At 44.9% G+C, this 26909-nt stretch overlaps 2 protein-coding genes across 4 annotated transcripts in view; both read right to left on the bottom strand.

Moving 5' to 3' along the window:
• The window catches only part of SLC22A23 (solute carrier family 22 member 23), a 101644-nt gene extending 78091 nt beyond the window's left edge, over nt 1-23553 (bottom strand). The window contains exons 1-3 of one of the 2 annotated variants that reach the window (XM_090136992.1): nt 22262-23553; nt 8869-8972; nt 3451-3605 (exon numbers count right to left, since the gene is read on the bottom strand). In XM_090136992.1, the coding sequence (XP_089993118.1) occupies nt 3451-3605; nt 8869-8972; nt 22262-22762 (760 nt within the window). In that variant the 5' untranslated portion in view covers nt 22763-23553. The remainder of the gene's footprint in view (nt 1-3450; nt 3606-8868; nt 8973-22261) is intronic. The other variant, XM_031589300.2, reaches the window with a different exon arrangement.
• Nucleotides 23554-26148: 2595 nt separating this feature from the next.
• PXDC1 (PX domain containing 1) overlaps nt 26149-26909 on the bottom strand; it is a 191341-nt gene continuing 190580 nt past the window's right edge. Inside the window, exon 7 of one of the 2 annotated variants that reach the window (XM_090136994.1) lies at nt 26149-26808. In XM_090136994.1, coding sequence (XP_089993120.1) covers nt 26758-26808 — 51 coding nt within the window. In that variant the 3' untranslated portion in view covers nt 26149-26757. The remainder of the gene's footprint in view (nt 26809-26909) is intronic. The other variant, XM_090136993.1, reaches the window with a different exon arrangement.

Below are 26909 nucleotides of genomic sequence, written 5' to 3'. Positions count from 1 at the left end.
TCCACAGAACTACTGATGCCAGCACAGCCTTGACAGTGTCATGGGTGCAGACCTCGTGCTTGCAGCCCTGCCAGCTCCTGCATCAGCACATACGGGTTGTGAAACCCAGCCCTAGGGAAGTGCAGTGTGAGGCCACAGCAATATCCCTGCCAGGCTACAGGGACCCAGCGGCCACTCCCTTCATGCTCTCCAGAGTCACATTTGCTGCTCACTCTTGTGGTTTCCACATCTGCTGAGCATACTTTGTCCCACAGGGCTGGCAGCCAGAGTAGAGCTATTTGTGGGGAGAGGCACACCTTCACCAGCTGTAAAGGCCTGCAGGCATCAGCTGAGGCAGCACTCAGACACACCTGGCACTGCTCAGGGTTGTTCCCCTTTGCCTCCCTTTCAAGGCCAATTCCACCTAGGATCAGCCACAGGTCTTCCCATCCCAATGGGTCAAACTTCAGCCTGAGAGCAGGCTACAGCACCCCACCCCCAGCCGATGTGAGATGCCCACCCTGCTGTCTCTGCACTCTCCTACTCAGCCAACACAGTCACCGAACCAGCAACCCATGTTCTGTGCATCAGGCTGTAGTGCACAGCACACTGGGCAGAAGAGGTGGGAAGCACCATCATGAAACAGAAGCCTCTCAAATCTGCCTGTTTCACAGAATTGTAGTTTATTCAGGTGAAAAGAACCATCTCCCTCTTATTCTCCCAAACAAGGCCATGAACGTAGCACTGAGAAGAAAAATCCCAGTTCATTCCTCCTCTGCTTGCCCCGTTCACAGCAACTGCCAACACCTGTGCACAGACCATTTCTTCCTGCAGGTTGACCAGAAGTTTCATCTGAAATCCTTTCCCAGCAAAAGTTTTGACAAAAACTAAAACAACTGCATGACAGCTTTTCATCTTAGCTAAGGAAACTACTTAGATTTGTTAAGTCCTGAGCAGCAAGATGCTGTGCAGAATCACAGAATTATTCAGGTTGGAAAATATCTTTAAGGTCATCAAGTCCAACCATCGCATAACACTACCAGGATCACCACTAAACCATATTCATAAGCACCACATCCACACGTCTCTTAAATCCTCCTGGGATGCAGACTCCGCCAGCTATTCCAGTATCTAGATATCTTTCCAGGAAGATATTCTTCAAAACACCCAATCTAAACCTCTGCTGGTGCAACACAAGGCCATTTCCTCACATCCTGTCAGATTTGTCACCTGAGAAAACAGGCCAAACAGCATCTCACTGCAGCCTCCTTTCCAATGTGCAGAACCTGTAAGAAGCCAGCTCACGGCATTGCTGAAGCCAGCCTGCAGTGGCACAGAAGGCAAGGCCTGTCCCAGGGCTTGCTCAGCACACTGGCAGGGACCCATAGGAAAACCACATTAGGCTGTTGGGCAGAGCACTGTGTGAACGGTGAAGGCTACTCAAGTTCAGCAGCTCTGTTTCAAAGGCAGCACTCTGGTGCTATTCCCACCCCTAGAGCATCAGGATGGTTATTTACAATTTCCCTGAGGGGGGCCATAAATCCAAGCATCTTTGCAGGCTGTATAATCCTGTAGAGTTTTCTTCTGCATAATACTATCGGAAACTTCAGCTGGTGTCTCTTTCTGGCTGAATAAACTTTCTATTTTCTGTTGTTCTGCTCAGGGCAACCAAGTGAGAATTCTGGGGCCCAAAGCTTTGGTGGAAGAAACCAAAACCAGTAACAGAAAGAGAAAAGGGGGTATGAAACAGAAGAGGACTCCACAGAAGGTTGCAATGCCTATGCAGACACACACCCACTTGCAAAGGGCACACTCACGTAAGCAGTTGCAAGCAAACACCTCAATTATGGTGGGTGGTGGGCCTGAAATCAAATTCAAGCCCTTGATCTGAATCAAACAGAGCATGGACTAACCCTGCTCTTCCATTTGTTTTGAATGGGACCTGGTCTGCAAACTACTGTCAAACTACTCCAACACAACACAGACTCTCTCACCTTCACAATGGAATTTTTATATATATCCTAACAAAAATTTTCAGTTGCAATAACTCTCTTAAATTTTTTTTAAAAGCCCAACAACAAAGCAACCAAGAAAAACGTACATACTTCAATGAGCAGTGAAAAACCCAAACTACTTTAAATTCCAGCTGAATATCCTATTGGTAAGAGCTGTCCTTGGAAGGGAAGATCTTTCTTCACAGATCATGATGAGCATTTGGAGTCAACTGCAGCAGCAGAGATTAGGTTTGATGCTAGTTATACTTTGCAACAACTCTGTCTACATTGGTTTCTTCCATTCTAGCAAGATCTCTAGGGTCACTAAGTAAAAGGGTTAATGAAGTTTCACTGATATTATATAGAGTAGTGGTGGGGGAATACAAAAGAAGATTTCATGTCTTCAATAACAGTTTTATTTTTTGATGAAGAATTCTTGCTAGGAATTACAGAATCACAGAATTGTAGGGGCTGGAAGGGACCGTCTAGTCCAACCCCACTGTCAAAGTGGGATTATATCACTAAAGGCAAGAGAAGCAAAGGAAAAAAAGTGAAACACTCTCGGGTACTGTACTATCTACTACAAAGAAGTGCAAAAGAACAAAGCATTGTGTATTCTAGTCAGGTTCTTTCCCCCATGGCACAGTCTCAAAACACAAAAACAAATACTGTAGAGCTTAATACCCCACATAGAGGATACTGCAGTATCTATAACCCATACGGATTTAACATCTATGATGGGAAGTGAATAAAATTTTATGAAGATTTGTACAGCAAGTCCCAGAATATATTTAGGCAATAATTTTCCAGAGTCATAATAAAAAGGGAGAAATGTACTTTTCCTCAGGTGGTGTACTACCCGTTTATCACAAACAGCAAAGGAAGCACAAGCACACAGAGCTCCCTGGAGTGCATCCCAGTGACACATTGAGGGCTGGCAGTACTGCACGTGCACCCTCTGAAGGCACAGCCTCTGGAGAGGGCTTCCATATATTTTGACAGCAAGTTTACCAGGCATCTCCCCTAGATATTATGAGTACACAGACATTTCTCATAGGCTTTCCTTCAAGATTCTCTCAGATTTTATCCCCCTTGAAATACTCAAAAAACAAAGGAGCAAAAACTACAAAGAATCAAGAAGCCTTGATAAGAAGACATCAGGCTCCTCGTCTCACATTTCTGCTGTACTTCACAATCCAAGGCAGGGACAAGAGACCTCCTAGCTGCAAAGTAGCAGGGGAATTTCTGAAATAGTTCCAGACAGGAAAAGTGTAGAGTCTCCTACTGAGCTTAGAATTGCTTCGTACCAACCTAAAGAGATAGCTGCAAAAATCCCTACTTTGTTATTAAAACACAGGCTGAAGCTTTTTTCAAAGGGTATGATTCTGAATTGTTTGCTTTTAGGAAAGCAGGATGCCCCAGAACAGCTACATACTCTGTAAATATACATTTGGATGGGCTGTAAAAGTATACTCACGCAATGCGTACAGGGAGAGGACTATTCCAGCCAGGCAAAACCCCTCAAAAAACCTGAGTGTGCTGAACATTGTCACATTCACTGAGAGTGCCACAGTCAGTCCAAATATCAAAATGAATATGACAGAGAAGAGCAGTATGGGCCGTCGACCAACCCTAAAAATAAGAAAGGAAGTAGAGAGAAATGGTGTTAAAAGCCAGGGTGGACATAACACTCCAGCATTACAAAGAGCACAAATCATGCAATGCCTTTTAAATATTCCCACTCATTTTTAATGCTTGTTCCATTTTCCCCACCTCCTGCTTACTAAAAACCACTTGATTCTTCAGTCAGCTTTACATTGACAGATTAACTTCAGGTGGAATTAAGCAGGGTCACCATGTGATTTGTTACTTCTTGACTAAGACATCAGTCGGCCAATTGCACAACACCAACAGTGAACAAAGAAACTTCTACGAACTACAACAGAACCATAAACAAATATCTTGGAGATCAAAAACAGCTTCTCAGAGCTTTCAGTAGCAGATGAGATGGGTTTATATTATATATGTTACATGATAGCATATATTATTTCCCCACAGCCTACAGCCACTGAGCTTATTGCAAAGGTCTCTTCTTCCCAACAAACGTGCTTTCCAGCCTCCTCTGCAAGAGAAGCACGCTCAAAAGATCACTTTTCTTAGCCTTGTTATTAAGGACAAGCCTAAGAAACAGGCACTGAATGTAAAAACAGGGCTTGTGCTGCTTCCCTAATCCTCAGGCAGCTGACAGTAATGCTTGCAGGAAAGTGGTGAGCTCCACTCTTCCATCCGTGTCACATCCCCACAGTGGCTGAAAAGACCCACAAAACCAGCTAAGGAGGGAGAAGAGGAGGAAGAAACCACTCCAAAGCAGACACTGGAACTGAGGTGCATTTTCAGCTCTCCTTGGCAGAGAAGATTTTCAGCTGCAGGTAAGGATGAGGAACTATGCTGCTACTAAACATAGGGCACCTGCTGCAGAAGTCAGCTCCTATGCAAAGCCTCATATTCCTTTTACATGTCTCACATGCTCACTGTTCATAATTCCCCTTCCACCCCTCCCCCCCTCATGTGCAAGGCTGGTAATATGAAGCACCAGAGCACGCTGCTATTTTTAAGCAAAAATTGGATCGTTATGTGGAGATTTCCAAAATTTTTCAACTTGTCAACTCCCACAAGTTTTCCAGTGGAACTGAGGATTTCTTTCAGTCAGCTCCATATGCCATTTCTACAAAGAATATATGAACTTGCTTTTCGTAGGCAGCTTTCACAGACCCATTCAAAGCAGACTGTCAGCTGCAAGCCAGCTATCTGGCTGAATGTCAGCACAATAAAGAGCATATAAACATCACTACCTAATCCAGTTTCACATACTGAAGTGTTTCGATTCAATTATTTGATTGTTACCAGCAGCTGTAAAGTGTATTTCATACATGCAGTCACAACTAAAACTTTGAATTTTGTTTTAAAGAGGAACAAGATCAATGAAATAGAGGACAAAGGGATGGAAAGGAGATATCATATTTGTTGCCTTTGGAAACTGGAAAAGCAAACCAGTAATTGTATCATCACTTACACTTTTTCAAAGTACACCAGAGATGATGATATTGGACAGGTTTTTGGGTTTTGATTCTTTTTTTTTCCAGCTGCATCATCAACTGCAGGGTATTTCACCAAGACTTAACTCATTGGTGGAGTCAGGAGTTGGGACTCAAGGATCTGTATGGGTCCCTTACAACTCAACATATTCTCTCCTACGAAAGCAGCAAGTACCAGGAGGCAGGCTGGAGACTACAAGGTCAAAGCAGATGGTTCTTCATCAGGGTGCAAATGCCTGATGTCAGAGATGAGCCTGAGGGTGAGAACACAGCTTTTCTTCCCCCTAAGCGTTTTGCAATGTGCTGGGAACACGGGGGACACGATGGCAGTTGCTGACGCCTGTGCTCTACGTTTTGTGTTTATGGGGCACATAGCACTTGGGCAGGGAGGGAAAGTACCTCATACCAAACCTTGAATACGAAAACCGCGAACTCTGTGTTATTGGTGATGTGCACAGAATTTCACAGCCTGGTTTTCGTAACAGTCAAGCTGCAATTCATACTAATTAGTATTTGTGGAAGCGTTTTATGGATGAAAGGCATTAGGCAAGCCCTCGGAATTAGGAGTTTAATTCTCATCACAAGCCTGACCTGCCATTTCCTGATGCTGATTAAAAAAGGCTCCATGCTTCACAGACATCAGTTCCCTTCCTCCCCTCCTCCCATCCTCTTTATTTGAGGTTACCCATCATTAGGGCTTGGAATTTCTCCTACCATTATACAAATTATGTAAATGAACGTTTGCTGCTAACAAAGAATCAGGAGATCCTCCTGGGCTTCTGAAAGCCCCCCGAGCCACTTAGTACCTCCTCCCAGAGACAAAGCTAGCATTTCTCCTCATCCCAAAATTCATTACATTTCTCAAAAAAAGAAATCAGAACTGCAGGGCAGCTATCAGCCACATTGCTGGTGATCCAGCAGCGTTTTGACAGGAAGCTGTCTTAAAAGTATATAAATCCTTTTATGTGTAGACAGAGTTATTTGACTAAAACTACATGGAAACGCTTGTGAGAGATTAAATCATACACAGTCTCCCTTGTAAAACAGCCCTGGGATGCTATCTGCTGCCATCCACACTACTTCAGAGAGAGATTTCCATGCCACAACAGTCTCAGCCTACACCACATATTATTATGTGTATCAGATGTTAAATTCTGCCTACACAGGTAAATAACTAGGAATACAAGCAACCACAGGCTTCTGATCAACCTGCAACCTACCCAGAATGATACGCAGATGCATCAGATACTTCCAGAGTCAGAGGTGCAGGGCAAAGGCAAATGTTTTGAGGACAGGACCTGCCCTTCCCATGCTCTTACGCATGTGCCTTGCCACCCTTGAGAAGGCTGGTCCTTCAGCCAATCTCATTATTCTTCCAGTGCCATTCTTTGCAGGCTCTCTCAGTTTTGGGATCTGAACTGGCACAAAGGCTCCAAGGAGTACCAGGGCAGGGAAGGAAGAGGCACAGACTTTCTGCCTTGATGCCACACAGCCACCAAGCGTGCCTGCTCCAGAGGGACCCTTCCACAGTAACCTTTACAGCTCCTGATCTGAAATAAGAGTGCCAGCAGCACCCTGCCTAAACAGGCAGCTTACTCAGCCTTTGGACACTGCTTGTTCTTACACGGCCACAAGTTTGCAGATCTTCTTCCTATGGATTTATCACACACAGCTACTGAAGCTTGCACACCACCTACTGTATATTGAACACAGACCACTCAGTCCACTTAGCAAATTATCATAATGCATACTATACTTTGGCCATGTACAGCTTTAAAAACCTTTCAAAAAGGAAAAGCAAAGCTCCAGATCTTATGGACTCAAAAACAAACAAACAAAAAAACACCAAAAAACCCAAAACAAAATACACACTACACAACCAAACAGCAATAAATCAACCAGTCTAAACCCAACACCCAAAGCCTCCTCTGATTACCTAAACTGGATAGTGATATACAAGTGAAATGAGAATTTTGAAAGATTGTAGTACTCTTGTATATCAATCTGGCATACTTGCCTGCTCTTGCTTTGGATTGACTTTTTTAAAAAATAATTTTATTTCTTCCAAGTACAATCCCCTTTGTATTTGTCTTTCCACTCAACCCCCAGTCTTAGAGTAAAATTCAAACGGTGATTGAATAACAAAGCTAATCCAGGTGCTCTTTCAACAGCACCACTGCCACTACCAAATGAAAAAGGACTATCCCAGCGCAGGACTACCTTGCTGCATCAGTTACATTAGATGGCAATGATGGGACACAAGAGGAGCACAGGGATCAGCTCTGGTGGCAGCAGCCAGCGCAATGCAATGCTTGCAAAAGGACAAGAGGTGCACTCTTTCCCCCCAGTTACTAAATTACCCTTTTCTCCATCACATTACACCTGTCAAACTGTCTGTCCTTAAACTCTCTTAATCTTACTGTAGGGAAAACACACAAAAAGAATGTGGTACAGCAAACTACACACTGAGGAGAGAAACGGATAGAAGAACAGGGCACTCCTTTCTCAGAGAACTATTAAATCTGCTTAATGCATCTCTCCCTTGAAGCCAGTGCCTTAGGCAACAAGTTGTTCACTTATTTGTGACGTACTTGTCAACTACAGCAGCATTTCCCTAGCTTGGCAGTAAGCCTGCTTCCTCCATACAAACTCTTATTTTGGAAAAACAAATGAGAACCCTCATTTGTTTCCCCACTATACTTTGTACATGTTGTTACAGCCCTGTTTTACCATGGCATTTTAATCAAATTGAATTGTATTTCACCATGCCCATTCCCTGCTTCACTGAGAAGTCATAATTCTTCACTTGCCTAAAAACATTTAATGACTGTTCAAGAAGAAAGACGTAGTTTTGCTATAAAAGTTGAGACGCATTGCTGCACAGCTGCAGGGAGCCTTTTCTCTACTCGTTGACTGATGAGCCATCACTGGGGCTTTTTAGAATTTCTGTAATAAGCAACTCCTTCCTTTCCTGGTTTAGCAAACGGTGGAACAGTTAACTTGGGGCCATCTAAAGCACTGACACGGGCAACTGTGCTGGAACCACTGAAACGACTGGGATGGCATCACAGCTACTGTTTCAGATTCAGCAAGTTTCCATTTAAATCACTTGAATCAGGGCTTTAATTTTCTTCCCCTTCTCCTGCACTACAAGACCCTCTTTTTGCATAAAAACTGAACTTTTTGAACAACTAGGGAACCTCAATGTTTTCAGTACTGTAATTTAAGGAACTGCATTTTGTGTGTTTAAATCTAATACCCCAATATCAGCACCACATAAGTCTGAGATTCCTTAACATGAATTCAGAATGTTTGCTTAACAACAACTTTAAATATGGAACAACTGAAAGGTTTGCAACAGTTTTCTACCACTCTTAAAAATCACTGTACAGCACAGGGTTGACATCACACAACTCTCTTCTACTCAGTCAAATCAATGCTGCTCTCAACTTCCTCTTACCTTGTCTCCTAGTTCAGAAGAAGAAAAAAGAAAACCTAAACCAAAGACTTCACTTACATGATTACCAAATACATACTTCTGCACCAGCTCTACAGCTGTAATAAATTGTATCAGCAGGAAATAACTAAGTTAACTATCAAATAGCTTATTTTTCTTGTTATTTACCTTGGAGCACATTACTCAGTTCAAGCAATTAACACACAGTTTTAAACTGTTCATCACATTCTTTTCAGAACCTGAAAATCATTAAGCAAAGGTTCTTTATGAAATAGATAAAAACCTAATCAATATTTAATATTGACATTAATTGATATACTGCATTAAAAGATATTGCACTTACCAGTCAGCTATACATCCTGTTATCAAGTGGCCGAAGATTAATCCTACAAGTAGGGAGAATTTTGCAATGTGGACTTTCCAGGCAGAATCACAAACAAGATCCCACTGGAAGAAAGACAGATAAAACAAAATTAGTTACGAAATTCTCAAATGCTTTTAAAGATACTAACACTGAAATAGACTGTTTTTCAAGCTTCATTCTTAGCATGAGTGATGGAAATTTATGCAGTTCTGTGGAACAGCGGGGAAAAGCTTTCCCCCTCAAATCAAGCCCCAAATCCCATGAAGTTCACATAAAGAGTAATTTGAGTAAGTTTAATCAGGCCCTTATTTACAGAAGGGGAGCACCCAGCACAGAAATCTCTCCCTCCTTAGGCCACTTTTGTTTAGACACTATGGGGCTCAACTGGCACTTCTGATGTAATTAGGGTGCACCACCATAATGCCCCCAAACACCTACTGCTAGACAACCCAGAAGGATGCTCTGCTACTGACTTATATGGCATCACTTGGATACAGCAGGAAAAGTAGCTCTTTTGCCACAAGATCCCAGAGGTTTCTGGTTTCAGGCTCCCATATGCAAAATGGGAAGATGTTTCTGGTGTCAGAAAAACATCCTGAGATGTGGAAGGTGACAAAGACTAATGATATGTCCTGTCAGACCAGCTCTTCATATTGAGCCGGAGAGCCTTAGTACAGCAGCCTCCAACACAGCTCACAAATCAGACAGGAGCCAAACTTTCATTCCAGAGCTACCCCTAATACCAAAAACACCCTTTTCATCCAAAAGAAGAGCAAATGGACCACACTCTGAAGCCCATTATTAAGGCACTCCCACCTTTCCATGAGAAAGACGGGAAAAATAAAGGTCCCTTAGCTTCCCTAACCTTCAAGATGTTTTCCTCTTAGGCTCAGACTAAGCCTCAGAAGAGTCAGGCTGCATTCCTGGCTTTAGCCCAACATCCTCATTGCTCTCAGACAGGCAACTTAGTCTCTCTTGGGCGTAAAGTGTAGATAGCCCTATTGTATCCTTGAATAAATGTAGGAAGGCATGTTTGCTCGTGATTTGTAAAGTGTTCAAATATTGATGGTAACAGGAGCCATACACATTTAATAAAAAATAAGTACAGCCAACTTTGGAGGATCAGATACTTCAGAATTAAAACTTTACAGAAAAAACAACTGTTTGTGTATAATGTAATTGTAGTGGCTGTCCCAAAAATATTTACTGAAATCTAACGGCCAATCATGCAAAATAAAAACATGAATTTGTTCTCAAAAGTCAGAATGCAACTTCAAAACAAACCTTCCCTCAAAAGAGCTCAATTAGGTGCACTGCAGCATTAGGCATCTTCATGACATGCAGCTCTGACTCATCCATTTGGTTCAACATCACAGAAGATATCCTCCCCAAAATGTACCATCTCACCAAGAAGCACAGCACTTCTGTGGCTAAAAGAAACGTGCCAGCTTTCTGCAAACACTTAAACTCAAAAATACATTAAACGAAAACAAAAGCCTGAGTTTGTCACTGTACTGCCTTGTCTGATTCTCTACACCATTCTGCAAGCTGCATATTGAAGGTACACAAAGCAACCAGAAGCAAGTGGTATGGGTATTTTTTTTGCCACCAAATAGCTATTGGCTATCTACAGCAAGTAGTTCAGCAAGGCAGCGAGAACTGCTCTTTGAAGCTCTTGACATCTTCAAAGTATTTTAGTAGGAATTATATTTCTTCCACTTAATATCTGCAATTATTAAGAATCAATTTTTAGTTTGCAACAAAAACGTCCAGGCGAGCTGCAAACAAAACCACATTTAGGAGGTACCTCTGAGTTCCAGGCAAACTTTCAGAAGTTCCTGGGCTTATTTTCACAATCCAGAAGGGCTGTGTAGCGCTTAGAAATGAGAAACCCCTTAAATATAGATTATAAATTAAAGGTATTAAAGACAGCCATATTTATACACAAGCACTTCCTAAAGACAATCTCTGTAAGTTGCTCATTTTTATTTTATTACTGATAATAAGATGAGCAGTAACACCACAAAAAGAACCCAAGGCCCATTTACCTACAGGGCCTACCGCTGCCAGCCACAATGGCTGGCCACCACTGGGGCCCAGACAGGGAACGCAGCATGCCAGGCCAGGCAGAGGTGAAAGTTCATGGCTGGAGGAGACCAAGCCTCACAAAGGGCTGTTGTGAAATTCCAGGCCGGGACAACATGCCAGACACTAAATTGTCCACTTTAGCACATAGAGCAGGAGCTTAAAAACAGAAGAAAGGTTAAACTCTCAGCAAGTCTTTCAGTAATGCCTGTAGTGCACTTTCTGATAAGCTATCTGGGAACCACGTGTCTGTTTGCTCTCAAGGCTCTTGCCCAACTCCTCGGCCACTCTGAAAGCAAAAACATCTATTTCCGTGCCAATCCCATGTTTGGCCACTCGCTGCCTTCTGAAGGCTCTCTCTGCAGTCCAGTGTAAGTCAACTGAGAACAGAAACATCTGTTTCTGGATATTATCCGAAACATTATGGACATTTATCCATGAGAGCAGCATAACGGGGCACAGGCAGATGCAGCCAAAGCCTGCCTATACACTGCGGCTTACTACAAGCACCAGTAGTTTTGTCCTGTAAAAAGGATCATCAGGTCTGCTCCACAAAGAAAGCAAGCACAAGCTCCCATGTCACTGCACACTGGGAAGGGCAATTCAAATGGCACTCCAAGTAAATGTGCACCAGAAGACTGTTTTGGCCAGAGACTAGACGCTAATCTCCTATCACCTCTTACAAAAGGCAGACCAACGTGTTTCAAGGAGAGAGACCAGTAAATCCTATAGCTGCTCTGGCAGAAACCCATAGTCTCCCTCTTATTTGGGAGTTACCAGCCTGCAGCCTGAAGGAAGGGTGCTGGGAGAGAAAACCCAGGGTTCACTGTGAATCTATCTTCCATCCACCTTCATAGTGTAAAAGATATGAAAGTGATATGCTGAGGCAACAGGTTATGCTTTAAAAACACCCAGAGCTATATAAAGCATGGCATGGGATCTTATAAAAAAAAAAAGTAACTTCTGTAACAACGTAGAGAATCTCACCTGAGCAGATGTGCAATACATTGCAAGTGTTTTTTACATGCTGACAGCACTTTTTGTCAAAGCCTAAGAAGTCACACCTTTAGCATCTTAATGTTTAACTGATCTCATTGAGTCACCACCCATGCTGAGAGTCACTATGCTTCAAAAGCCAGAAGTCAAGCTTGAGGACTGTTAGAAACATGCTTCAGAAGACACGTGGCAGAAATTAATGCACCTCAAATGTAACCATCCCATATCTTCCTTACGTGAGATGAAAGTCTGGACAGGACTCACGCAGCAAGCCCAGATTTGTTGTGAAATTAAGGCAACAGTTTTATGTAAAATGCAAATGTAAAAACTGTTCCTTGCCTGTTTCCTTCGTCCCTGGAAAAGAGGTGCCACCTTGCGATCCCCAGCCTCTAAATATTATGTATGCCACAGCCAGCTCGGGCAGCCCCAGACCCCTCTGGTGAGAAGCCCCATGTTGCTATGGCAGTTTGGAAACAAAAATCAATTACATGTCACTGACACCCATTCCTGATTCATCACTTTATTATCAGACCTTGGCGGTTTTCCCTACATGGCTCTGAAACCCATCTTTTTTCTCTATTTCCATGTAAGCACCTTGTATAGTGAGAGTTTATGACACCTTGCATTCTCTCAGTATTTTTCCCAAAAATATGAACCACAAAATTAAAAAAACAAAACAACAAATAAAACAAGCTACATAGAAAATAAGAATTAAAAAAGTGATGTTTTTCATACCCTATATATAACAAAAAGCAAAACCATCTCCAGGTCCTTACTGTTGGAGGAAAAACTCCAAGTCAGTAGACCAAGGTACAACCAGAAAAACAGCAAATATACTCCCCCTCAAAAAAAAAAAAAGACAAAAAAACAACACAACCAAAAAAGCAGAACAGTCAGTCCTTCTATCATACTACTAATGCCTTTTCCCAGGACAACTCTCCTCTCCTTGTTCTCTCAGTCTCCAGCCAGAAGCAACAACCTGGCCGTGTTTTAACGTTAAAGTTTGAGAAAACATACAAGATCCAGAAAACATCACAATGCTCAGCTCTACAGAAAGTAACCCTGCAGCTGTGTCACAGAAGGGGCTGCAGGAGAAGCCACCCAGAGACACACACCACACTGTCCACAGCACAGAGTTCATTTTACTGACAGACATCCTTGAACAAAAAACCCACCAGATCAACAACAAATCAAGACAAAAAATACAACAGGGGCAGCCCCATCACACTTCCAGCCTCTCCTTCCTGCCAGCAGTAGCAACAAAAGAGCATTTAATCTTTTTAATCTTCAAGGCTCAGGGCAGCAATGCCTCTCTGTTGAGCACACAGTTGGGCAAAACACTCCCCAATCTTCCAATGTACTTCAAGCATCAATAAATTGTTCTTGGGAACACCTGGCATTTTTGATCACCAATACAGCCAGCTGTGTGTAAGTACATAACATTTCAAAATGGTGATTTGAGGTTTAAAATATAAACCAAATAATCCAGAAAGGCTTCAGGAAAAGGGACAACAATAAATTCCTTTTTCTTTGACCAGCCACATTCAGAAGCAATAGTCTCTAAGATAAGTCTTGCCCACTGATGAGAGGAAATCCCTGCAAGAGCCCTATGTTCTTATCAGGTACAACTGATTTACCTGGAAAATGAAAGAGTCAAGGAAAAAAAGAGAACAACAGGAAAGTTTGTTGTATGTTTGCTTACAAGAGCTACTCAAAGAAACATGCACCTCCTATACTGGAATGCCTGAACCCAGAACACCAGGCTTTCAAGATGCTTCCTTCCTGCACACTACCCCATATATTTAACTTCCTTCAACCTCACCCTAAGTGGATGCTTTTGTTAAATAAATAAATGTTAAAATAAATGCTTCTACTAAAATCACTACTAAGCAAGCACCCACTAATATTCAAGGAGGCAAGGGGGTTGATAACTGCCCAAGTTTGGAAGAACTTTTACTCAGGTAGCAAGAAATTGTTAGCATGGTATCAACCGTTTGGGTGTAGCTACTTTTGACTACTGCCACAAAGTCAAGAGTTTGGGGGACAGAGGAAAGGGGAGAGAGAAAGAAGCGGACGCATGAGCCAGAGGACATGTGCTCAGCAGGCTTCCCAGAAAGATACAATTAGATCACACAGTGTTGCATGAAAGCAGTTTTGTGTACCTATGCAAACTGTTTCCATACCTTCAAAACAGTACACAACTGTTGACTTCACAAGCTTACCTTACAGTTTCTGAAGTTGTTGAAATTCATCTTTGGGACAGACATGACTTCGCTGTGAAACTTCTACTCTAATTTTTGAAGCGTTCTTTTTTTTTTTTGAAGTCTGGTATTTCAGCCTTACAAATAAAGCATGCAGGCTGGGTGCCACACTATCACACATCACTATGCAAATACCGACACATAAAACAATTCTCCCACCTGCTTTGCAAACTTCAGCTCCTTCACAAAGAGGGAAACCTAACGCACAGAGTACATCAAGATACTCTCAGCCCTGTATAATACCCCAGGGTAAACAGGTTGGCCCTGCTACTCCCTGTGATGTGATGCTGACTGCTGTGCTCCTCCAGCATAGCTCTGCACCCCAACTCCATGCCTGCCAACCAAGCTGCTCCACTCATATCTTTGTGCACAGCATCGTATTTGATGCCTTTTTATCATGGCTCAGCTGAGATAGTCTTCTCCCGACCGTGGTGACATTGCCCCAAAAGTGGTGTGATCAAAAAAAAAAAAAAGCCACAAACTTCAAAAACACAAGACCATAGAAACAGACTTTGTCTCTCAGTCACTAAGTTAACACAGAAAAGGCTTCTGTTTAAAATTTCATTGCTCTGCACTAAATTACTCCCTAGTTTATGCAACAGGTGAAGATGACCTTCTAAGCCACTACACCCAACAACCACTACACCAGCAGAATCCAACAGTAAGGAGATACAATCTGAAACACTACAGAACTAGAAAGGTTTCTTCTAATCTACAGTTCCATCTTTTGAACAGGAGCAATTAGCTCTTCTGTTCCCAGCCTCAGTCCCATCTCAGATCTGTTTCTTTTCCCCACTGGGACAGGGAAGAAGGAAGTTTGCTAGGTAAATAATCATCAGTAATACACTAACAATTAAAAGATGATTTGTTAATCATATGACAGTCTTGTGAATACTCAACATGATTAAATCAGCTTTAGTAGCATCCACATACCACCCACTTCTCTATCACTTCTTTCATTTTCATTAGCAGTTCCCTTTATCCTGAGACATTCTGATCTTCTCCAGAATTCACCCTAGTAAGATTAGTTGACTAACTTGTTTTCCAGCTGTTATAATTTGCTTCCCCTTTTGCTAACTCCACAATATCATCTAGCATCAAAGCACTGGGAGACAGAAAGTCTTGCCTGCAGCTTTCACGGACACTACATTCACATGTAGGATACTTTCACCTCCCTTCTACATCTGTGCTGCATCTTTTCTACATATGTTCTGACATCACAAGGAAACCACTGTCACAAATCTGACTGACTTCAAACCTATGCTTTGTTTTAATACCCACAGATGTTTGCTACCCTCCAGGTGCATGAAAAGACTAAGATAATGACACCTCTCACCAGAACTGACTGAGACATGCAAAAATCTTTTTTTACAGTGTCCTAATGCCACACCTCAGTTTTCAGCTAACCACACTTATTCTGGAAAGGCACATTCTGGTGGGACTGGCTTCATGATCCAGATAAACAGAAAACTGAACAAGTTGTCAAGTTGCTATCTTGAACAGGTCTAAGCACTGTAAATAGAAGTCATACGTAAAGAATCCACAATGTTTTAGTTAAATATTAACATTCACTATCATTTGATTATCAAAACCAAGTTAACACTTTCAAGGCCAGTATTTTTCAGGACAATACATATTTGAAACAAAACACACAGGCCTTAAGTACTGGAAGAAAAATCTCAAAAATGCCAAGCATGGGACAAAACTCCTGAACAGGGAGAAGGCAAGGAGACGAGAAAAGGAAGCCACTTCTAAGGAGAAACACTTACTCAAAGTCACTGCAGGTAAAAAGATCAGACGCCTTAATTTTGACACGCAATTACTACTGCCATGACCCTGCCCTCTCATCATTGTAACTCAGGTAAGAAAGGCCTATCCTCAACAATGTCTGTAGGTTGGACACTAACACTGCAGACATCCTCAGGACTTCAGCCCAGGGGTCAATAGAAGACTGGGCAGCACCAGAGTACTGCACAGAACACAGACAGTACTCGAGCCAAAATGAATTCCTCTAGACCCATCCTGCTGGGGATGAGCACCTATCTGGTGCTCTGAAACAGTGCACAAGTGTAGGTATAAACTACATGCTTCTGGGTAAATTGAACTTACCTTACAAGCAGCATTCCTGATTTTCCTGACCCTGTTTTTTGTGTACCTAAATACGTGTCCCAAGAACAAGTACCAGAAAATATTCATTTATCTGATGTTTTGTTCTTGGTGTTTCATTGGGACAACCCATATCTGGGGCTTTATCTCAGCTGTAAATTAAATACAGAATAGAAAGCGTAAAAACCTCTATACTATTGAACTTTCCTCTCAAGGAGAAGATGAGAAATTTAAAAAAGAACTTTTTTACCTATAGTTGCTGATGGATAACACTGAGACATGCAGCGACACTGCAGGAGCACAAGGGCAGGAAGGAGCAGGGGAATGGCTGTTCCAGGTAGTGCAGAAGGGGGCATGGATGGAAACTAGAAGGCTAATGAGGAAAACAGAACCAAAGCAACATGAAAGCTTAAATCTCTTTTTGCACCTTCTGAATTTAGCAGCTCTCTAGAATTTATCTGGAAAACTTTAATTTAAGCCAACGGTTTTCAAGTGAAGGAAAACCACAAATCTCATGCTATTCCAGAGCATTACTTCATTAAAAACGGACACCCTCACAACCAGCTGGCCTGTAATCCTCATCTCAGTGTTACCATGACAAACAGCATGACCAGCTCCAGATTAAATGTTTTTCCTAAACTCCAGTTCATCATCCTTGACAATTTCTTTAAGAAAACTATGAGGGCATCTTTTACAACCACACACTTGCAGCCAGAGTAAGCAGAGAGAAAACTGCTAAAGCACATTAGAAATGAAACCGCCTGAACAGTTGGTAAATACACACTGAAGCTTACAACTCCTGCCACAACAGGTGCAGGGCTGGTATGTGTAGACTGAATGACTGAGATACAGGATCTACCAGGGAGTGGAAACAAAAACAAACAGAACTCCAACCTTTTCAAACACAAATCCCAAACAAAAAAACAGTGGTTTCACACACTCACAGAAAATGAGGAATAGGAAAGGTCCAAAAATCAGTCCGATTTCTCAAACTGAGAATGATGTGAAGATTTTGTAATGTGAAGCTACCTTCCCAAATGGTTATAGTTTGTGCTGTTTATAGAAGCAAAAAACTTACAGTAGGTTGAAATCAGATCCCAGTATCCAAGACACTATCTTCAAGCTGATAATAAACATTAACTCTGTACACATTCCCTCTAGCACAGCAAATCCACACCAAACAGAAAACAAAGTCTGTATGAGTCCTGGTGGCAATATCGATCTTAATGTAGTTGTTGTTTCCTACAACAATTGCTTAAAAGTATTTTGGTGTGTACATACCACCCCCCCAGAAGTAAATAAAAACAATGTGTGAGCTCACTAGGTACATATTTATCATCTAGTGAAATCACAGTTGGTTATCGCATACATCAGCACATGATAACGCACAGTTTGCAGGCAAAGCCAGCTCAGTACAGCTCCAACACTGGGAAATGTGGGTACTGTGACAAAAATGGCCATCCATACCTGCACTCTGCTCGGCCAGAATGCACACAGATTCATGCCTTGTTTTAGGATGGCGTTCATTAGCAGCCCAGTAAGTGGAAAGCCTCATTACATGCTCAATCCATACAAGACAAGCATGGGCAAAGGCAATACACTAGTTTTGATCTTACTGCCGCTAGCCCAGCTACTGCACTGGGTACTATAACTTGAGGGTTTAATAGATTTGGGATTAAGTAGAAGTTACTCAGCCAGGAGCCCAAAACCATGTCCAGACAGCTTTCAAGTATGTCCAAGGATGACTCTCCATAGGCACTGTGCCAAAGCTTGGTCACTCCTCCTTTTGGGAAGGACCTTGCCAGAGATCCCTTTGAATTAATAACTGTGTTATAAAAGCACACTTGAAATGCACACTTGTCTCCTACTCCAAGAAATACCAACCTATGAGCAGTGCCAAATTTACTGCTGTTATCACATGCAGATTTGTGTTGTAACCACCCAGGTTACTTGCAGTTACCTGCAATAATCCTGTAAGAACATCACTGCAGCCCAGGGCATGAGTCAACACACAGAGCCATTTCACCTCATTAACTCAGCAAAAAACTCAAGAGAGAAAAAGAAAATGATTATTTAAAAAAAAAAAAAAATTAAAATTTCTGCCAGATTAGCAAGACAAAATAACAGAAGACCAGACCAGAAAAATGCCATAACTGCAAGAAAGAGAAGGAAATAAAACCTGGCAGGGCACAAACATGTCCTTGCAGAGGCAAAGAGCATCACATAACTGCTTGAACTAACCCAAGCCCCCACCAAGACAGCGCTGCCCCATGCTCACAGCTGGACCACACAGGGGTTCCCTTGAATTAAGCTCCCCTTTTCCAGGGAAGACAATTTGCTGGAGGCCCAGCCAAACTGGAATGAGAAAGATTAAACCAGAAGCAAGTAGGTAAAATCATGGCACGTTCCTTGTGAAGGAAGATGATTCAACCCAAATCAAGTGGGAAGCAAAGAGCCAAGAGGAACAGCACTGCAGCAAAACAAAGCATCCGGAATAGAAAAGCAGCCACAACAAGAATTCCCGTGTGACCAGACATGAAATACTATTACATAATTGTTCTAGATGATTAAAAAGCAGCCTCCAACTAACCACTTCGCCCTACACTGCTGATCTGGAATGCCATGAGCACGCATGGAGAGATGCTGCACTACCATCCACTGCAATTTAATCAAGCCTCAGTCATTGCCCATTGCCAGCTCCTGGTGTCCATTCTACAGATTAGCATTCAAAACACCACCACATCACCACATAACAATACTGAACACAGCAGACTGGTCATCTTGGTAACAAAGGGAAAAGCAACAGCCATCAGCCCCATGAAAACTTCGCCCCAGGAGTACAGCTGGCTTTGCAGACCGATAGAAGATGCAGCCATTAAAAAGTGACAAGAAGGCTGGAAAAGTCCCTGCTAAGTACACACTCCAATTTCCTGATACACTGCACAGCAATGTACATTTAACTGTAATTATGTTGCTTGTTATGTCAGTGTTAATAATTTATTGGAATAGCCACTCTGCAAATACCCAAAGTGAGACTCAGCTTTCTCCTTTTCAAAAAAAGAAGGAAATATTTCTCAGCATCCATCCTTTGGACAGCAGTGAGACACGGTCTATTTACATGATCCACTTGCTAGCTTTCGGCCCGAAGGACAGTTCAGGATATGTGTATCATAAGTGATACGGGCGCACTCTGTTTGTAGTGATGTGACAGTGGTGATGATGTGACAAAGAACAGCTGAAAATCTTCCAAGAAGCATTTAGCATTAAGAAGCCTCACAAGAGAATTCTCCTAGAGAGATATTCTCCTAGGGATATTTACACATGAAACAGCTCAAGACCAAGATTTATGCACCAAGACAGGGCATGAGCTCAGATCCATGATTTAATACGGCCACTGGAATTCCTGTGGTTAAATTATGCACCTGACCTCTTTGCTATATGTATCTCAACGGCATTAAATAACGAGCAGCACGTCCTTTATTTACCTCTCCCAGTTCTAATGACTGGCAGCACTATAAAAAGCAGTGCTCCCAGTGACTCATTGGAGGAGGGCAGGGCGATGGCAGTGCTAGGTGAGGCAGCGCTGGCCTCCAAGGAGCATGAGGCCACCACCAGCCCCAGCAGCCTCCTGGGTCAGAGCAGGGAGCAGCCAGACACAAGTAAGGCTGGATCACAACTCCACAAGCCCCAAGTGTGATGTAGGATGGGTCAGCTGAGAAAACAGGGGCAGAGACACAACACTGGATTGAGGTACCATGAGAGGAGAGGACGTGGAAACAGTGGAACTTAGAGTAATAGAATCATCAAGGTTGAAAATGACCACTAAGATCATCTACCATCAACCCATCACGTATATGCACACTAATTCGTGTCCCTCAGTGCCATATCTACGCAGTTCTTGAACACCTCCAGGGACAGTGACTTCACCACCACCTTGGGCAGCCTGTTCCAATGCATTACCACAAGAACAAAGTGGCTTAGTGGCCAAACAAAAGTGCATTTTTTATTGATATACTTTTGGCTCTGTTTATGATATTTCCATATAACCCTTGGCTATTACGTAGATGACTGTATATTAGACTAAGATTTAATAAAACTCTATTTTGAAAGATGAGAACATTGCATAATCTTTTACAGAAACTACTGTTGAGAGGAGTTAAGGGAGATCTGAATATCTTGCGATGGAAACACCTCCTCACTCTCCCAGCAAAGTTCCTTTGCCCCAAGGCCAGTGGGATGCACACAAGGAAAATCAGCAGTGATGAGGAATGCTCCCACACCACAGGAGTGCCTGGCGATTTATGGGAGGAAGACAATTCAGCCATACACTGACGCTCTGTTTGGGTTTTCTCTCTTTCTTTACTGTGATGAAAACAGACAGCACACCCACCCAGAAAGCCCCAAAGAGAACAAAAACACAAGCCAGGGAGGAATCCTGACCCCATAAAAGCAATCTAATTATAATTATAAGGGATTAGAAATTGAAGAGAAAAAGCTGCCAAGTTTTTGGAAGCAAACACACAACAAGAACTCCACACTGAAAAAACCCAGAGTCTCAAAAGATGATTATTATTCTTTCTAGTAGAAAACAAGACAGCAGGGACCACAGCTGTTTATTTATCCATTAAAATTGATCTGCCCTTTGCCGCAAGTTCTTCCAAAGAACACTTCATTATTATTATTATTAAGAAAGCATGCAAGATAGCAAACTAACTCTCCCTCGACCTTCTGAGGCCAACGTGACGATGACCTTCACAAGATTCCCAACATTTTGAGAAAAATTTTTGTTACAGTTCGCACTAGAAGGAAATATTTCAAGATCATTTCTTTACACTCCAGCATCGGTGTGAAGCCCAGAAACATACGAATCATTCCACCTCTGGTTATAAACAGAAGGAAATCTGCTTCTCTTAAATGTCAAAATTCATTATGCACTCTAACACCACAAGCCAACCAAGTCCACCATGTGCCTGTGCTTTCCTCATGGAAGGAGGGCAGCAGACTTGTTTTAAATTCATTCTGGATTCAAGTTTTTGGAGGATTTGCTTTGCTAGTTTTCCCAGTGTTGCACACGCTTTCGAGGGACACAAAGAAAAACTGCCGTGATTTCCAACGATTAATACCAGTGCCTGCTGGCAGAGCAAAGCACGAGCATACCGGCCACCCAGTCACTGCTGCATTGCTTTCTCCCAACCAGATAAGCACAGCTAATCCCTAACACGCTTCTAGGCAGGAAGTAATTGTGCTGAGTTTGGGGTTTTGAGTCAAAGGGGAACCACTTTCCTGGTGTAACAGTTCAAATCTGCACTTCCAAGAGCTACAGATAACACAGCACTTTCAAGAGCTCTCTGTTAACACCACCAGGCCCATGGCAGAGTTCTCACACAGCCAAAGCACGAGGAAAATCTGAGAAGGTGAAGAGATCAAGCTTTCTTTTGAAAATAGGAAGCATTCAGCCTCCCTCATCAGAATTTTTCCACTTTAGCCACTGCACCAGGGAGCAGAAAACAGAGTTGTAGACCTCAGAAGAGGTATACAACATGCACGAGACATTTCCTCTCTTATTACTCTGTTGAAAACCGTATCAAAGGTGTGACTGTAGAACAAGAGACATTCGCAGAACTTTGTCCATTTCCCTGTACCATCAGTTTCCCTGTGCACCAGCCCAGCTCTTGGCTCTGACGGCACACACACAGAACTGAGAGGCACCTTGCTTGCGCCCTGCCCCAGCCCTCCCATGGCACCCGCCTGGGACAGACCCACGTTCTGGACCAGCCAGACACGCACACGAACAGCGCTGAGAACGCCATCCCGAGACACAAGACTAAGACAAACCCACTCAGCAATGGGGACAGGATAAGGGGGAAGGGGAGGATCGGTTCCGGGCGGGTGGGAACCCGGGGACCCAACAGCCCTCCGCTCACCTTGCTGACGACGTTCTGGACGAGGCCGGCCCGGATGCGGTAGTGCCACTCGTGGCAATCGCACTCGCTGGCGTTTCCCGCAACGGGGGTGGGCAGAGCGGCCGGGGGGAAGATGCTGCCGTTGCCGCTGCGATTGCCGTGGCCGGGAGCCACGCTCCAGTTGCCCTGCCCGTCGGCCTGCCGGCACCAGAAGTCCGGCTGATCCAGCAGGAAGGAGTCCGAGAACTTGCTGAAGCCGATGAAGAGGGCCGGCACCCAGGTGAGCAGCACCAGGGTGCGCTGGTACCCGCCGCCCAGCCCCCCGAGGAAGGGCAGCACCGAGCCGTCGTAGTCGAGCAGCAGAGGGCTGCAAGCGGCGGCGGGCGGCGGCACCGCCTGGATCTCGGCGGCCCCGGCGGGGGGCGGCCCCGGGGGGGGAGCGGCGGCGCCCGGCACGGAGCCGTTCTCCTCGGGCAGCGGCCGGCCCCCGCCGCCCGCCTCGCGGCGCCGCTCTATCGCCATGCGGCCGCCCGGGGGGCCTCACATAGGGGGGGGCACGGCGGCAGCCCTGGCGCCCGGCGGCTGCCGGCGAGGCGGAGGGCAGCTTTTTCTCCTCCTCCCTCTTGTGCCGTCCGCGCACGCACACCTTGCGGCGGAGCGGGGCGAGCAGAGGGGGCGGCGGCGGCGGCGAGCCCCTCGCCCTGCGGGCGCGGAGGGCTGCGGCTGGCGGCGGGCCCCCCTCGCCGTGCCCGTGCGTCAGGCGGCACTCATCCCCGCGCTCCCTTCCCCCCTCCGAGCGGCACCGCCGAAAATAAAGGGAAGGATCCAGCCGGAGCCGAGCATGCGATGGGCCACGGGAGAGGGAAAAGGGAAAGAAAAAAGGGAAAAAAAAAAAAAAAAAACAATAACGAAGGAAGCACACAAAAAATCCCGCAGCCCAATCACCCTGCGAACCAAACCCGGCAACAGCGAACCAAGCAAAACCGGTGCAGCAGGGCTCTGCGAACACGCCTCCTCTCCCGGTTTTGGTGAGGAGGAGGAGGAGGGAGGAGAAGAAAGGCGAAGGAAGGAGGGGAAGAAAACAGCAGCTCCCGATGCGGCTGCCCGGCTCCCAGCTAAAGGGCCCCCCCCGGCCGCGGCAGCAGCGGCGGCGGCAGCCCCCAGCACCCCCCCGCGGGCCCCTGGCCGCCCCCCGTCCCGCACATCTGGCTCAGCAGCAGCGGGCGGCCCCGCCGGCCTCTCCGCGGCCCGGGCTGCGGGAGCGCCGCCGCCGCCCGCCTCTCTCCTCGCCTCGGCTACTCGCCCCGCGCCGAGCCCGGCCGCCCGGCCCTCCGCCTCCCGGCAGCCCCCACCTGCCGGCCCGGCCCTCCGCTCCGCCCCCGACCGCGCCGGGCAGCCGCACCTGCTCCCGCCGCGCCGCGCCGCGCCGCCGGCCCGGCTCCCCGCAGGGACCCGCCGCCGGGGGCGGCCCCGCACCGCACCGCCCCGCTGAAGGCAGAGGGCTGGGAGCGGCGGGCCCGCGGCGCTGCGCGGATCAATTATTTACGCGGTGCGCCTTTACTAATGCAGTGCGGCTGCGGTTGGCTGCGCTGCAGGAGGAGGAGCGGCTGAGGGGGGTTAGGGCTGCGGGGCGAGGGGGCACTTGGGGGAGTAGAAGCGGGGCGAGGGGGGGGGGTCTGCGTCTCTTCGGAGCCGCGCGAGCTTAAACTAATCGTGTGAGTGCCTCCCGTTAATTGTAACGTAGGCATTTCGGATTGGTGAAGGTTACTTTTGTGTTCGGCTGAACCCGCTTGGGCACGTAAGTGCCTCAGCCTGTGCATTACTGAGCTATGCAGTTGTTTCTTTCTATGGAAGAAAAGAAGCAGAGATTGCAGATCAATAGGTGCTCGTACACAGGAACGTGGTTAGTGAGCAGAAAATACGTGAGTGCATTAGTAGAGGAATGGCATCTTCACTGAATGTAAATGGAAGAGCAGGTTTGTGATGGACAACCAGATCTGGTCTCTGCGAGTGAGTTACGGTGCATCATTAACTCCTTGGATCTCGTTCCCCTCAGCTCCTTCCTTACAAAGACACCATGAGGCCCTTGCTCTACCAGTGGCTCTGGATCCTGTCTGCATGGCTTCCCTCAGCACCGCTCGCAGGACCCCAGTCCCTGTGGCCTCCTGCATCGGGCAGCCCCCCACCCCACTCCTCACACGCTTTGCCATCCCATCTGCTTCCACCGTTCCCTACTCAACAGCTGTGACCCAGGACGTCCCCACCCTTCTCCATGACTGTTATCGCACCCTTCCACAACCCTGCTGCCTCATGACTCCCCGTTGCCTTCACGTAGCTCGGCTTGCTGGCTCACGTAGGCCTCAGCCTGCTAGCCCCCTCCTGCAACAGTGCTGCCTCCTGTTGCTTCCAGTTGCATTTCTGTAGATTATTTTTAATTCCCATTTCATCCTCTTCTGGTCACTCCCCAGTTAGTGCTGACCCCTTTGGAAATGCATCTGTAATCCACTCGATTGCCAGGAAATGACCAATAACTGCTGGCATCAGTTCCGTGCCCACTACCTGACATTTTCACATAAACTGACCTTCATTTATGAACAGAGGCACAGAACCTAACTAAGGTCACTCCGTTCTTCCACAATAAGGTCTGTTCTGCTGCTGTCAAGGGCAATTTGGTCAGCTTGACCCTCCTGACTATTTGCAATGGATTTTCCTGTTTGTTCTGGGAAGAAAATGGCTGCCTGCTCTCTGTGTTTTTGAAGCGCCTTTCCACAGAAAGGCCCCACTCGTGCTTTTCCATCAGCACATTCTTCAGTTGCCCTTCCCAAGCTCCCAGGGATGGACAGTAATTTTTCCAGCCTTTCCAGAGCCACTCCTTTCAGCACCCTCACCCACAGCCAGGCTGTGTGAGACTTGCACACCTCTACTTGCTTGAATGCTTTTGTACTTCTTTCCTTTTCCTTTGTCGCTGCTGTGTGTAATGGCAATCACCTAATCACAAGCAACCTCTCTTAGCAAAGCCTGGTGCACAGAAGGTATTAGGCACTCTGAGCCTTCCCAGCATCAGTCAATAGCTTTGTCTCTGATGACTAATTCACTTTCTTTTGACTTCCTCTCCCCGCTGCTGTACTTACTGAATGATTTCATGTTACTTGTGATGCTCTCACTAGTTGAGTTTTATTTTCTGCATCAGCTTTTTGCACTTTGTCCCTGCAGGCTCCTGCTATCCAGTGCTTAACCCACAGAACCTCACCTGATTTCTCCATGTTTTTGCCATGATGAGCTTGTGATTTACCTCAGTCGGTTGCTCACTACTCTTCCTGGATGCCTTCTGCAATAGGACTGGCCTAGCAGTTCCCTAATACCCCCAGCTCTCATTTTCCACAAATGACAAGGCCTACAGCTAGCAAAAATAAACAGAAATGACCTTTGGGAACAGAGGACAAACTGTAGATTTGAGAAATCTGACTAAAAGCGAGGAACAGAAAACTTTGGAAGAGATAGAAGGGAAAAAATCATCCAAGTGATGGAAAGCCTCCCCAGCAAGGACAAGCTGAAAGAGCTGGGACTGTTCAGCCTGGAGAAGAGAAGGCTCTGTGAAGACCTCATAGCAGCCTTCCAGTATCTAAAGTGGGGTCTATAAGAAAGAAGGGTCAATCTCTTTAGTAGGATCTGTTGAGATAGAAGGGGAAATGGTTTCAAAAAGAGGGCAGATTTAGATTGGGTATAAGGAAGAAGTTTGGGGTTTTTTTTAATGATAAGGCTAGTGAGGCATTGGAACAATTTGCCCAGAGAGGTGGCAGATGCCCCATTCCTTGAGACACACAAGGTCAGGCTGGACAGGGCTCTGAGCACCTGATGCAGCTGTAGGTGTCCTTGTTCATAGCAGGGGAGTTGGACTAGATGACTTTTTAAGGGTCCCTTCCAACTCAAATGGTTCTGTGATTCTATGAAGAGAAAAGCCTCAGAGACAGGGGTTGGAGTGATGTGAATGAGTAGATATGTAGAAACTGAATAAAATCCTACAAGGCAATGGAAAGCGTATAACGAGAGGTGACAATTTCTCAAGCTGTCCATATACGTTCATGCAAAACAGCTCTTCTGGGCTGCTCCTGTGTTCTAAGGTATTGTTTGGAACAGAAAATTTCCAAGGTGTATATTGCTGGGAATCACATATTTTTATGTAGCAGAAGTTTTCCCATCCTTGAAATAGGGATCCTCAAGAGACTGTTTCTGGGTCCAGGAGGGTTGAGGACAAAAAAAAAAAAAAGGAAAGAAAATACATTTTTAGTAGCTAAGAAATGTTTTTTTGAAGAAAAAGTAGTATTGAAGTAGTACTTCACTGAAAGTATCTTTCAAATAACAGAAAGGTCATTACATGTTCTGGTGAAAATTGATTTTGATTTGAATTGAGAAACAAAAACAGTTTGAAAGGAATATTCCAAGTATGGTGGTTACACACAAATAAATGTTGAAGGTAAGATTACAGAAGCAAGCCTTTCACTCCTGTACAGGGCTTCTTAACCAGTCCTCACTGACCTCTGACAGAAGATGAAGTATCTTTGGGTTGCCTGTTTGTTAGGAAACAAAAAAAAATATCATTGAAAAGATAGGTTGTACTCAAGAATGACTCAATGTCTTTCAGCATATTTTTTCCACTGTCACTGAATTA

This window comes from Phasianus colchicus, chromosome 3 (genome assembly GCF_987193195.1).
Source record: "Phasianus colchicus chromosome 3, bPhaCol1.hap1.1, whole genome shotgun sequence".
Lineage (NCBI taxonomy): Eukaryota > Metazoa > Chordata > Aves > Galliformes > Phasianidae > Phasianus > Phasianus colchicus.
This window is presented reverse-complemented; position numbering and strand designations above follow the sequence as displayed.